This window comes from Fukomys damarensis, unplaced genomic scaffold (assembly GCF_012274545.1).
Source record: "Fukomys damarensis isolate Sample0158 unplaced genomic scaffold, DMR_v1.0_HiC HiC_scaffold_13, whole genome shotgun sequence".
Lineage (NCBI taxonomy): Eukaryota > Metazoa > Chordata > Mammalia > Rodentia > Bathyergidae > Fukomys > Fukomys damarensis.
Genome location: NW_022900925.1, coordinates 21858628 through 21872631, shown reverse-complemented (window position 1 = coordinate 21872631; position 14004 = coordinate 21858628). Strand labels below are relative to the sequence as shown.

General features: G+C 44.2%; 1 protein-coding gene across 1 annotated transcript; it reads right to left on the bottom strand.

Moving 5' to 3' along the window:
• Positions 1-706: 706 nt before the first annotated feature.
• Positions 707-2529, bottom strand: LOC104874367 (C-C motif chemokine 2). Its single transcript, XM_010641388.3, has 3 exons — positions 2367-2529; positions 1488-1599; positions 707-1109 (listed from the first exon to the last, which is right to left on the bottom strand). The coding sequence occupies exons 1-3, from the start codon at positions 2440-2442 to the stop codon at positions 938-940; spliced, it is 360 nt and encodes a 119-aa protein (XP_010639690.1). The 5' UTR covers positions 2443-2529; the 3' UTR covers positions 707-937.
• Between the last annotated feature and the right edge of the window lie 11475 nt (positions 2530-14004).

Here is a 14004-nt window from a genome sequence, read left to right as displayed (position 1 = left end):
CTTGTGTGCCACCCTACCTTGGAGCCAGCTGATTATGGACAGAAACCTCTACAAACTATGAGCTAAATAAACTTTTCCCCCTTTAACTTTGAGTGTCAGGTATTTTGTTTCAGCAAGGAGAGAAAAATAGCTAAGATACCATAGTTATGGTTACCTCTTCATAGGGGGATCACTATCAGCAGTTAAATTAGATATAACTTGGTCCAGTAAGTTCAGATAGGCATCAGTTGCCCAAGTAGGTGACCAGAGCATATGGACCCATCATTTCCCAAGGATGCATTTAGTTTCTCCATGTACCCTTGCTATGTGACTCATTTCCTTATTGCATCAATATTAGCTAAGTGGCTGTACTTATAATCCTATAGGTTGATTGTAATTTTACCCACATTGTACCCACATTGTGACTTTGCTGTGTAAATTACACCTGACAAAGGACCTCAGTGGCAACCCATTTTCAGAATCCCCTCTGCCTCTCAGGAGCTGTCTCTCAAAATTTTGTTATTCTTTACCTCCATCGTCTCAGGGGACATGAACTCAGCACATCTAACCTCTAATGGGTTGGTAGTTGTACTTCACCTATATAATTCATAATCTCAGCTCATGGTTTCCTTCAGGCAAACACCAAAAGTCAAGTTTTATACAAAAATATATATTTTTAATTCAATAGTTATATAATATTCAACTCCACAATAATATTTTAGCAGTGTTTTGAAATTTAAAACAAAATTTTTTGGCATTGAAGATCCTTGCGAAGACCTCAATAACATCCTAGGTGTAGAATTAGGTTTCATAGAAAGAAAACAAAGTTCCCAAGTATAAAAATAAAACACCAATAAGTTAAATAAGATTAATATCACTTAAGGAATCACATTTCTTATTAATAAAGTTCATACTAGTATCAGAGGTTATTGAGGAAATACAATGCTAGATAAATTAGCTACAGGTTCTTGGGCTCTTGGGTTGTGAAGCTAGCGTTCAAGGGGATTGAAGTTGCTGGTGCAGTTGAATTCTGTTTCAGTTGGGTATTCTGGTCCACTTTGGCAATGTAGTCCTTGACCCACTTCTCAGTGGGGTCAGCACAGATCTCCCTGTTCGCTATTGTCTGGAAGCTGTGGGAGAGAGGACAGAGTTAAACCTCTGCAGTTTCAGTGCATTAGCACAGCCTACTCTACACCAATGGGCAGGCATGGGAGGTAAAGGAGGAGGCAGGTGGGAGAAGGGAACATGGAGCAGCTGCTTTACCAGATTTCCCAGGTGAATCCATCCATTATGATTTTAGGGTGAGGAAATTGGGGTGGCCTGAATATACAGCCATATGCAGAATGATGCTGAGAGTCAACTTTTCCTTGTTGGTCTCAGTTTTCCCATTTGAAATGGTTGGGCATTGGGTTTGAGGGTACAACTCTTTGACTCTAAGTTTGTGGGGATTATTCTTTGCTCTCCAAGGGAGAACTTTAGACCAGTTAGGGTTGGTATGCTCAACTCACATCACGGCTTCTTTAGGACACCTGCTGCTGGTGACCTTTACATAGCTCACCACCTTCCTCAGCGGGATCCTTTTGTTAAATTTATAGCAGCAGGCTGGGGCATTAACTCCATCTAGAAAATAAACCACAAAGCAAAGGCATTTTAGGTGGGTTACATGTTTCTGAATTTAGAGAAGAAAAGAATTTTGAGAAGAAGGAAAAGGGACAGCAGAGGTAGAGGTAGAACCTATTGAATCCTAGTATTTTATCAAAGCTAGAGTTAGATCTTTGATGCACTGACTCATTTTGCCATTCTATAAAATGGGTGTGCAATGTTGGTAATAGACAAGGGAGAGCGGAGCTGTTAAAACTAGGTAATTCAGGGAAAATTTATTAGAAAGAGCTACTAATTCAAATTATTAGGGCCAAAAATCAGCTGAGGATCCTAGCTGTGGGGCCTCCTTTTAAACTCCAAAAGTCCATGCCTGGTCCTGAGTGTCCCTGATAACTATTGCATCTGCAGGGTCACTGGCTCTGGAAGCTGGGCTGAAAGAAGCATAGTCCAGATTTTGGGTCTTCTCCCTCTTTCCTGTATCTGGAAATACCCTGCCACCAGATGCCCCTCTCTTTGGTCACCCAAGCCCCCTAGTATACTGAAAGCAGCTGGAGAAGTGTGTTTCCAGAGCAGCAACCCTGCAAGGAGCTGGATTAGGAGTCTACAGCTGGAATTCAACCTCTTTATCCTGGAGCAGCAGTGTGATTAGGCTCTCTCCTTGTGCTGTGAGCTGCCTCATGTTGGACAAACTGCTAAGGTGAGAAGAGGGTACCCTTGTGCTGTGCCGGTCCATGGTAACCCAGAGATGCGTGATGTGCTATGGAAAGAAGGAGGCAAGGCCTTACCTGGCTGAGCCAGCAGGAGGGTGTTGAAGGTAGCTGCTGTGAGCGCCAGGCACAGAATGACTGCAGAGACCTGCATGGTGGAGAAGAGGAGCACCAGCTTCAGCTGGAGAGTTAGAGGTTTCTGAGCTGGTCTCAGCTTCTCTGCTTTTCTCGTGGCTCTGTCTTTGCTTTTTATTAAAACCTAAGAGGGTGGAGTCAGGCAAGAGGGTTTGGCTTATGGCAGCAACATGATCAATGAATGACGAGTGGAATCTGAATCTGCTGAGCAAGTTCAGCACCCTGGAAGGTTTCCAGGAAGTAGAAGGGGGAAGCTGTGGGTCAGAATTTGACACTTGTTTTTTTAACCTACTGCTGAGGCAAAAGAAGGCAGGAGCACTTTGGGGAGGGGGGTAGGTTGGCTATATGCCCAGTCTGCCCACACGTAGGAACCCCGTGGGTTATTCTTAAGGATTCTGCTTTCTCTTAAGTAAAAGGAAGGAAACTGAAGTCACAGGAAAGGAAGAAAGCAAAGAAACTGAGGTCTCGAGGGGTTTGCCAAGCAAGTCAGGGCTTGCCCTGTCCCACAGCCCAAGGAGCCTTTGAGCTGAGAAAGGGCTCTGAAGCCTTGGTGGGCTCCCTCACAGTGCATTAAATCCATGTTCTCTTTAAAATGACAGAGTGAAAGCACAGTGACTGCCTTGAAGAACTGCAGGATTTTGTAAACATTAAACTGATTTCTAAGTTGTGACATTTTGCACTTGGAAGAAACCATACCGATCAAGTCTTGCCACAGAAGTTTTCATATAATATTCATTCAGCTTACTCTGTGCCAGGAATGTTCTAAAACTTTTGGAGATGTTGCCTTCAAATTCAAGCAGGTATTGCTCATTCCCTTTTTATACATTAGGCAACTGAGGCCCATACAGGTTTTACGTATGACTTGCCCAAGGTCCTCCAAAATGAAATGCAACAGGCCGGGGATTTGGCTTAGTGGTTCCGCCGCCTGCCTCACAAGTGCAAGGGCTGGTGTTTGATCCCTGGCACCAAAAAAAAAGGAAAAAGACTACCAAAAGGAAATGCAAGCAGCTTGCCCTTAGGGTCTGTGCTGACATCACAGTGACACTGGTCATTCACCTGGCTGACTGTGTGTCTGGCTCCTCACTCTGTGTTCAGTGTCTTCCAAAACCAGTAGACAGCTATAGGAGTATCAAGAAACATTCCTTGTGGTTAAATTGCTGTGAGCCAGGGACCTGTGCTTAGCCCAGCATGCAGTACTGGGTAAGAAGTGCGTTCTCCATCAGGGTGGCTGTCCTCCTGGTTTATTTCTTAATTTCCAGGGAGCATGAGTGAGCAGAAGAACCAAATTTCAGGAATTGAAATGCTTAGCTTCAGTCTGTATTTGCGGCTTTAATTTCCTTAGAAACCATGTGATTATATAATTATAAAAAAAAAGACCTTAGCATTCATTTCAGTGAACAACTTTCTTTTACAAATATGATAGGAATCCTGAGGCCCATCAGTGGCTATAACTCAGGGCTCTAGACTCCTTCAGTACATTGCTTCAACCTTTTGAGCCTTGCTGTGCCCTTGTCCAGAAGGGAAAGGATGGATTTAGAACTCTTCTCTTATAAAGCATCACTGAGATCATGTGTATAAATGCATGGAACGCCTTGCCAGTCACTACATGTGCTATAGGAAATATTGGTGTTACTTGGTCCATAGTAAGTGGTCAGCAGTGGCATTATTAACTGCTTACCAGGAGTCAGGCATGGTGCTAGAGTACTCTCCAGTTCTCCAAACAACCCAGCATTCCTCAGGTGAATGGTGAATATCCCTTAGGTAGAAAGCAAAGTTCATTTACTCATTCCTAATCTTATAGGTGGGACAAAATTTCCCCTAGGACATTCTGATTCCATGCTCCTGGGCACTGGGCTTAATATCTCATGATAGATATCTGTTTTCTAGAGAATCTGAAAGCAGAGAATGAGTGGAATTCAATCCTTGGGGGAAATACAAGAAAGAAGAGGGATCAAATCTACTTGCACATTGCTTTGCTTACATCTCTCTTATTTTCATTCTGGCTGACTTCTGCTAGTTACCCCTTTCCTTCCACTACTGCTGAAACACCTCTGCGTTTGGCTCAGTCCTTTAACTATGGCTAGCTTCATTCCTACCGCATGAATGAAATATTTCCAGGATGGAGTCTGTGCAATTTCCTGCAGTCATTTCTTCACAGAACATGTCACATTACCTTCCAAGAGGTTTTTCTTCATATGAATGGAAACCCCTCTTTAATCTGTTAACATATCGTTCTGCTCAGACTTGGAGGACTCATCCCATTTCCCCATGGAATTCAGTCATTTCTTGGACCTACTTTAAGTCAAAAAGTTGAAAAATGGCAGAACTTTTAAATTATCACTATCACTCCTAGAAATCCAGGTGTAAAGGATCTAGAGAGATTGTGCATCCACTCTTCTTTCTGTGTAACGGAGCCATATTCTAGAGTTTGAGACTACCTGGCCCAGGGCCACAGAGAAAGGCTCTGCTGAGTATTCACACAGACTTCCTGGTCTCCATTAAGGGTGGGGTTATTATTTTGGATCAGTGGCTTGGCCATGGCAAGCTTCAGACAGAACACACATGGAAGGTGAAAGGGTGTGAATCATGAAAGAAAGTCTTATGGAAAGCGATTGTCTCCCTCTCACTTTTGCTGCATGGGGTAATATACCTCCCAGCTGGTAGGTCAGTGGTAGGGTGGGAGAAAAGAATGGAAATCCCCACTCTTAGGCAGCTTTGGAAGTTCCCAGATCTTGTGGAATTGAGTGAGCTTGGCTGGAGCCCACATTCCCGAGCCTGGGCCTGGAGCCCGGCAGCGCTCACGTGGGACTGTGCTGGGAAAATCTCAGCACAAACTTGATTTGAGTTGGGTCCAAGGGAAAGGCCCAGGAAGGGGACTTTGGGGGAGGTGAGGGAGGTCTATGTTTTATTGTCCCTAAAATCCCCAGCTCCCCCGGGGTCTCCTCCTCACTAACACGTAGATGAGGAGTAGAAACATTCCTCGTGGTGAATCATCTGTTCTTCCTGTCAGGGGGCTGTCCCCACAGGGAGGATCCTCCACATGTACCTTGGTCATCTCGACAGACTCCCACTCAGTGTCAGGGGTGAAGGAGAGAGGAAGTAAAAGCGAGCTTTCTAGAAAGATCAGAGCTGGCCCTCCAGGCCTCGGCTGTACCACTTCCACTTCCCTCCGGCTCCCCGTCACTTCCTTTGTGCTCCCTGCCCCAGTGCGGCACGCAGTCCCCTACCGCCTCCCCTCAGAGGGCCTTAGAGTGAGAAGCAGTGGGCTCTGCACCTGTCCAGCCCTTTCCAGCTGCCGGCTGGGAGCCCCTTCTCGCTTCGCTCTTCCCCTCTCTCCCAGGTGAGCTTGTGCTCCAGGTGGCCCTGGACTCACATTCTTGGAGTCTCTGTTCTGCGATCTTTTGCTTTCAAGAACCAAGATCCCTCATTATTCTTTCATGGGTTGTCAGACAAAAATGGAGTTAGGGAGATTCTTTCTTTCTTTCTTTCTTTCTTTCTTTCTTTCTTTCTTTCTTTCTTTCTTTCTTTCTTTCTTTCTTTCTTTATAGGAAAACTGATGCCAAGAGCAAGGCAGTGATAGGTTCAAGGTGACATGGAAGACTAACAGCATATTTGTGCTGCTTTGTCCACCTCTGGACTCTCCTTCTTGTAAATAAGACATCATCTCCTAATCTTAACATCCATGCAGCCAGCGTTTGTGGGACCTGGGGAGAGGAGAAGTGAGCCGCACGTGATGTTTGCTCTCCAGAAGAGATGCCAAAGGAGGTGTCTGAGAGGAATAGAACTGAGCTTGCTGTCACTCTGAGCAGCGCTCATGTTAGGTTTCCAGCATGTGGGCTTCCGCTGTGGCTCTGCCCTGGTTCCAAAGACACTGGGTGGGGGGGTGGTAGTGGCAGCTGAGCACAGGGGAGGAGAAAGGAAAGCTTCACTAGCAGTGTCTTGGGTTGGTTGGAGAGAGAACACATTGCCTGTCCCATCATGGTCTCATCCTTCAGGCTGTCCTCTGGGCTGGTGCTGGTGACCAGCAATTGAGTCTAAGGGTGAGGGCTTTCATGGCGAGGGGCCAGAGGCAAAGTGAACCATTCTGCTAATAGTGGTGTCGGCCATGCTGGGGAATCTCTGGGCTGCCGCACTGTGGGGCAGGCACTGCTGCTCTTATCTGAGGCTTGCATTGCACAAGGTGCCCTGAGCAGTGCGTGAAGGGTCAAGGGAAAGCTGCTGAACTCCAGATAGCTGTAGTGTGACAACAGGCTTCTTACAAAAAAATATATACTGCTATGATCGACTGGAGGGGGTACCGGAATATTATCTTGACAGTCTTTCACTGAATCCTTAGCGTCTGTGGTGGCCACACAAGGGGACCTCAAAGGACACATAGAATGATTGCATTCAGAGGTACGGAGCTATGAGAGTCCCAGCTGAGGGGCTCTGGGACACTTAAGGATGGGGTCAAGGGTTCAGATTTCAAACATGTGTGATTATTGGGAGGAGGGGGGCACATTTTGAAGCAAGCTTAGAGCAACCACACACTTCAATGTGCTTCCACATTCTCTTGGCACCTTGATAAAGATCAGACCCTGACTCTACATCAAGGGATCATATTTTTCCTATATAAAGCTGTATTTTTTCACATCATCTCCCAATCCCAGATGATTGGTAATCTGTGTTGGGGAGCCCTAGGGCAAGATCTTAGGCTGTATGAAGTGAGGGCTATGCTAGCTAAACGTAGTGGCACGACTCAAAATAAGGACATAAGAAGAAAAAAGGAAAGAAATGAGACGAGACAAGAATGAGAGGCGGGAGAGGAGGAAGAGGTAGCTGGGATAGAGGGAAAAGCCCTAGCTGATGTCAGAAAATTATGGCCAAATAGTTTCTCTGGTGTGAAAAACTAAAATAGTACACCAGATGCTAATGGGACAATTAACAATGTGAAGTAGGAAGAGAAGGCCTAAAGGTGTAGGGAAAGTGGGAAGGGTAGGGGAAAGGGAATAAGGGAAAAGAAAAAAAATACGAGAAAATGAAAAAGTGGAAATACAGTGTTTGTAAATGGGGAGGGGAGGAGGGGGTGAAGGGAGGGCAGGGACAAGGGGAAAAAATGAGAACCAAGACCTGTAATGTAAAGGCGCAAGATCCCAGTAATGAATGTAACTGTACTGTATACCTAGAATGTACCAGTAAACTCAATAAAAAGGAAAAAAAAAAAAGAAAAAAGAAAGAAAATTATGGCCAAAGGCCTGGATGAGTTTCTATCTAGCTGTGTGGCCTTGAGGAAGTCCCAACCTCTCTGGTCCTTTCCTGGACAGGATGATTAGTAAACTGCTGCTTCTAACATTGTCATGAGACTTGCATGAAGAAATAGAGCAAGTGTGCTTCGTAAGCAATGTGCAAAGAGCTGTAACCATATGAAGGGTGGTGAGCAGGCTCAAGGACAAATGGCCAGGCCAGATAGAGAATTTGAATACCCCTAATGGGGTCTAAGGCTCCCCCTCACTATTCCTAGTCACCTGTGTCACCTAAAGCACAGCGAGTTCCCCAAGTCCTAAGTACCCCTGCACCGCTGTTCTCATACTTGCCTAAGGACCCAAAGCCCTAGAGCCTGCCAAAAATCTGAGGGTAGGATTTTAGCAACCTCAGAATTGGGTCAGGGCCTCAGCACTTCTCCAATAGTCAGCTTCCACGGGCCTCTCCCACCTATCCTGCCCTGTGGGCCTCCTCACCTCCCGCCTCCCTCACACTCCTCTCTGTTCCTCTGACACTCTGCCTTGTGTCACCTTAGAGTCTTAGCCCAGCTGGCCTCCACTGGCCACAGCACAGCTTTAAAGGGAGAGGGTTCTTAGTAAACAGGATTTGAAATTTACACGTACAGTGCAAGAATCTCAGTGCATCTTCCCCAGGTATCCAAAGAATAGGGTGATTTAATACCAGACTGGGAAATCAAGAGAGAAGCAAGACTTTGGGTTTCATGAGTTTTCCTCTTCTTTAATTTCCTCCTCTAATTCCTCTTCTCTAAGAAATAGTGGCAAGGCTGCAGGAAAAGTTGGAGGTGAGAAACCAAAGGAGAGAGAGTAATTTTTCAGAGGCCATTGGGATCCTTATTTGGGGCTGATTTCTCTCTGACTCTTGGTTGCAAAACACTGCGTGCTAAAAAGGGGGAAGCTTTAGCCTCCCCAGATAGTAACTTCTTGGTTAGCACATGTACTTTCAGCAAGCTAAGTGCTGGAAAACCCTCCCCCCTGCCAGCTCCATTCAAAAGCAGCTCCTTCTGCCTTTCCTGGAAACTAAAGTCTACAGAGAATATCTGAATGAAAATGCAAATTGGATGTGTCCAGTCAGGGAGGATGGTCAGAGGAAACAGATTTGCAGGGCACACATATCTGTTCTGACTTCAGTGCCAAACACAACCAAATAATTCCGTCATGCAACTTATTGACTGCGCAAAACAATACCCAGAATAATGACAAAAACTGTGGAAGCGTACTGGTCTCCAGGGAGCTGTTTGCATGGGATGGGGAACATCAGGCTGATGGGTGCTGGGTTTGAGGAGGGGAAGGGACATCTGTCTGTGTAGTTCACTCTTACACCCAGCATTAGCACTGGGCATTAGATGCCGAGCAAATATGCGATGAATGAATGAATTAGGGAAAAATCAGAGCAGAAAGTTGCCACAGAGATGTGAGAATTGAAAATTCCCACATTGCTTAATTTAAAAAGTGGGATATAAATTTGGCCAAGATTATAGTTAGTGTCAGTGTCGGTGCTGGTGCTGAGGTATAGACAAGCTGTGTGTGCGCATGCATGTGTGCATGTGTGCACATGCATGCACTAGACAAGGTGCTTGGTAACACAGATCTTGACAGTTTCCAGCAAGACTGCTACTGATATAGGATAAATATAACTTCCAGCCTGCTAGTTGTCAGATGTGACAAGTTCTTGTCCCCAAAATATTGAAGAATGAATTTCAGGAACAATGAAAGTTAAGAATGGAGAGGTTTATTGACAGATACCTCCTGAGAGGCAGGAGGGGTCCTGAAGGTGGATTGCCATCAAGGTCCTTTAACAGGGGTCATTTATATAGTAAAGCCACCAAAGTCATAATGTGGGTACAACATGGATCAAACTATAATTAACCTGCAGGATTACAAGTACTGTATGGCTGCTTCTAATATTTTTCTAATTCTTCAGTATTGACCCAATAAGGAAATGAGTCACATAGCAAAGGTACATGGAAAGAACAAAGGCATTTTGGGAAAGGGATGCGTCCAAATGCTCTGGTCACCCACCTTGGTAACTGATGCTTATCTAAACTTACTGGACCAGGTCGTGCTAATTACAATAGAATTTCAAGTTACTGTTTATCCCTTAGGGAGACATGAAGGCCTGTTCACTGTATCTTTATATTGAGGCTTAACCTTCTTCAGATGTGACTCCAGCCACAATTCTGATGTCTCTCCTTTTCATTGACTTTAGACCCTCTCTGTGTATTAATTTCTATCTAACTTAGCTGCCTGTAATACTCACTACTTTTTTCCTCAAAAGAAGCACAGTTTTATTTGGAGAAATCTTGCCAAAGTAAAAGTAGGCACTTGGAGGAAGCAGAGAAAGGACATTTCATGACCAAAGAGATTTCCTGTCTTAATATTCTTTTTCTGCTGAGCTGGAGGCACTGGAGTTAATGGATGCTTTTGGTAAAAGACCAAGAGACTTCCTAAGAAGACGGGAATGGAAGCTCTTCCTTCTGAGGCCAAAATTATTAGACACTGAGAGTCTGCAGGATTTCCTACTGGATTGGTCACCAAGGTCAGTGCCAGAACTGAGAGGTCGGTGGGTGGAGACCTTCAGGACCTGCCATGGTAATGCTGTCCTTAGCTCTGCTTTGAGAACAACATCTCAAACCTGTGAATGGACACAGAAGATGCTGCAGCCTTGGGAGCCCAAGGGTGGCACTGTGGCCAGGGCTGGAGAAGGCATCATCAGAGCAAGAAACAAGAAAATCTTTGGGTAATAAGGGACTAGGAATCCCCAGTTACCTTTGTGGCAGTGGCCACTGGAACATAGGCCAGGTGACTTAGCTTCTGAAACTAGCAGTAGAATTTAAAAGCTTGACTGAACAGGTACCCAAGTTTCTTGAGCACTGAGAGGGCTCTTAAGCATGAACCACTAGGTTTCCTCCTAAGATGCCCAACTAAGATTGAGTGAGCATAATAAAAGAGATTTGGACCATGTGGACCCTATGGTGACAATAAGGACTATGACTATTGGACAGACAGACAGACAGACAGACACACACACACACACACACACACACACACTGTGGCTAATTCACTACTCCATCACATCATTAGTTCGCTTATTCCCCCTTCCAGTTCCCACATAGTTAGGAAAAACTCATACCCTAAGATAAGCCTTGTCAGAATTGATTCTGTTTCTGTGAGAATGATAAATATTAATTTAAAATATTCTCTAAATATCTTCTAGGATGTCTATGCGGCTCATGAGAAAAAGTTTAGAACTTGTGAGGTGTCAAAAGACATCATCCTTTATGTATACTTTATGGTTCATCAAGCCCAACGAGACTGTCAGAACATTTCTTCCTTGAATACAATCCTTTCCTTCTCCTAGTTACTCCATTAACCCTTCATCCTGAGGCTCGAGGTTCAAGATCTCCTCCACCCACCGACCCTGCATATAGAGGGCTTGGTAAGGATACAGAAGGTAAAGGAAAGGAAGCTCTTAGCAAAGGTTGTTCTCCCATTTCTTCACTCTTCAAATAAATTCATCACCCCTGAGGTCAGCTACAGCTCCATGGCTACTCCTTGGACTTTGTCATCTTCCTGAAATTTTCTATTACATAGTATCCAACATAGGAATCCATTTATTCCACCAGTGCCTCCACTTCCTTCCCCTTTGACAGCTTTCTGTCTATTCCACTAGCTCCCCCAGGCCCCTCAACCCCTAACTGGCTTCCTCTGTGCCCCAATCCAGTGCAGAGCTAGAACCCTCTGTAGCACACTCATCATCTCCTTTCCAGTATCCTATCTCTCCATCAGTACGTGTCCAAAGCCAGGCCATCTGTCATCTGATCACGCCCCCATTCCTGACCATTTCTAACCAAGCTGTCAGGCTGACTGGGAGACCTGCTATCAACTCTGTGATGCTGACTGGCAATGTTGCATTGTATTTCTAGATGTATCATTCATGGTGTTCGTGCTTCACAGTGGCATCTCCAACCTTAACCATCCTTCTGATGTCTGGTGTTCCATCTCGGGATTCAGGATTCATGGGAGAAAATACGTTCCCCTTTGGAAGCAGAGCCTATGAGATAAGAATTACCTCAATGTCCATATGGAAACTTAATTCCATCTTCACATTACTGTATCTCCTCCCTTGTGTCTCAGACAAAGGGCTGGTCACTCTTGCTTAAGGTCACGGCTCCATTTATGTCCTTGATTTCCAGCTGTATCCCCTCAAACTGGCACTCTTTATTAGCTCTCTGCCTTTTCTGTTTCTCTTTCCATTCTTTCCTTCCCTTCTTTCAACCAACATGCTAATTCTCTTTCACTGCTAAAAAAAAAAAAATGCATTTCCTGTAACTGCCTGTGATCTCAAGCTGCTCCCCTCTCTTGCTTTCTTTTTACAGAAAATATTTTTTTAATGGTGAGCTGCTATATTCTAACTTCTAAATAATTCTTCTAGCTGTTGCTGTTTAATTCCACATGAATTATTCAACTCAAACTCTTATGATCATATCAATGATATCATCCTTGCCCAATATAAAAAATTCTTCATAGCTCTGATCCATCTTGAAATCACTCCAGTACTACCCACTCTTTTTGTGTCTCGGGCTCTGCTCTCTAATACTATTTTGTGTCTCTTCTTTCTATGTTATCTTTACTGGTTTATTTCCTTTCTTCACTCTTAAATGGTGATTCTGTCCAAGGATTCATACTTTTATTTCATTCTTCATGCGATTTGCAAGCTGGCAGCCCAAACCTGGCCAAAACTAGTGGTTCTGTCTTGTAGATATATTCTGTTTGGCCTGTAGTGCGTGAGACAAATACAATGAACAGCCAACACTTAAAATTGGGAGATTTCTTATTTAAAATCTGACTTCAGGTTTTCCTGGTTGGAGATGGATTTGGCAACAGTGAGCCCACATTTTTTGGTGCCACTAGTCTGTGAATTTAGAGTGGCAGCTGTCCCTCTGGTGAGTCCCATGTTCACAAGCCACCAGAGAGTCCTCACCATTCCCTCTAATGTCTCTGTTGTCTTTATTAATCTACTAAACTCACTTATCTGCCTGGTTCCTGGTGTAGCTGAATATAGACCCTTTCCCTGTAATACTACATTTGTAGCTTTCCTCATTCAGCCAGTGACTCTTCAGATGAAATCTGGGCTTGGAGCTGTATCAGCCCACTGGTGTTTACAGATGTATGTCAGTCAACCACACTGAGTTCATCCTTTAACATCTCTGTCTTCCCTCCTGCTCTTTCTTTTTTCTTTTCTTTTTAACCTTTACCTGGGAGGACCTTATGTTGATTGAAAGATGTGCTATAGGATTGGTGTCAAGGAGGTACGTTGCTTTTCCTTCTAGTTAGGATATTCATTCAAGATGGCTTTGGGGGAACAATCTCAGAAGAAATTTGGGGAAGTGGTCTTAAAATTCCCTCAAATTGTTACTATCAGTGCCAGGTACCATGTTGAATGCAAAGAAAGCAGCTAAATTCTTACACAGTTCCTGATCTCATTCCACCACTCCAGATCTTCATTCCCTATGCTGAATTCTTACTCCATCCACCCAGACAGCTACAGTAGAAAGCAGATATCCATCTTTTGATTTTCTTCCCTTTCTTTCACATCTAACTGACCACTGAGATCCAACCATTACACTTTTGAAATGTCTTACATTCACTTTCTCTTCTCATCCTAAACTACTCCATCTCAATCTGAGTTCTGTTACAGCAGTTTAACCACATTTCCTACCAATAGAACCTCTGTCAGCCAATGCATCTTTCATACCGAGAGAAAATTTATCTAAACAAAAACACTGATCTGACCTGTTAAAACATCGTGACAGCTCTCCACATCTGTTTGGTAGAGCCCAAATGCTGAGTGTGGACACCAGGAAGTCTGATTCAGCCCTTGGGAACCCTTCTGGCCACATCTCAACAGTCATGTTTTCAAATGTCCTATGCTGTAGTGACACCAATTTTCTCATCTTTCCCAGAATGCAGCCCTTGTATATATTATGTTCCTTACCTAGAAAGGCAGTGGGGTCTCTTGTGAGAAGGCTTTGCAGACACAGGAAGCTTTGGTTCCCTTAATACAGTAGGTATTTCTTAAAAAAGTGATTGCATCCTATCTTTAAAAAAGATATATATATCTTCCATCACATACAAGCTGAGATAGACAGGATTGACCTGACCTAGTCTTTCAAACTATCCCAGCAGCTAGGTCATTCATCCACCTACTTTTGCTTTATTCCTTCATTTAATGAGCAGTAATTAAGTGTCTAGATTGTGCTAGTCATGAGCTCTATACCAGGCATGTATTTGCTGAACAAATGAATTGAAAGGTGAGGGTA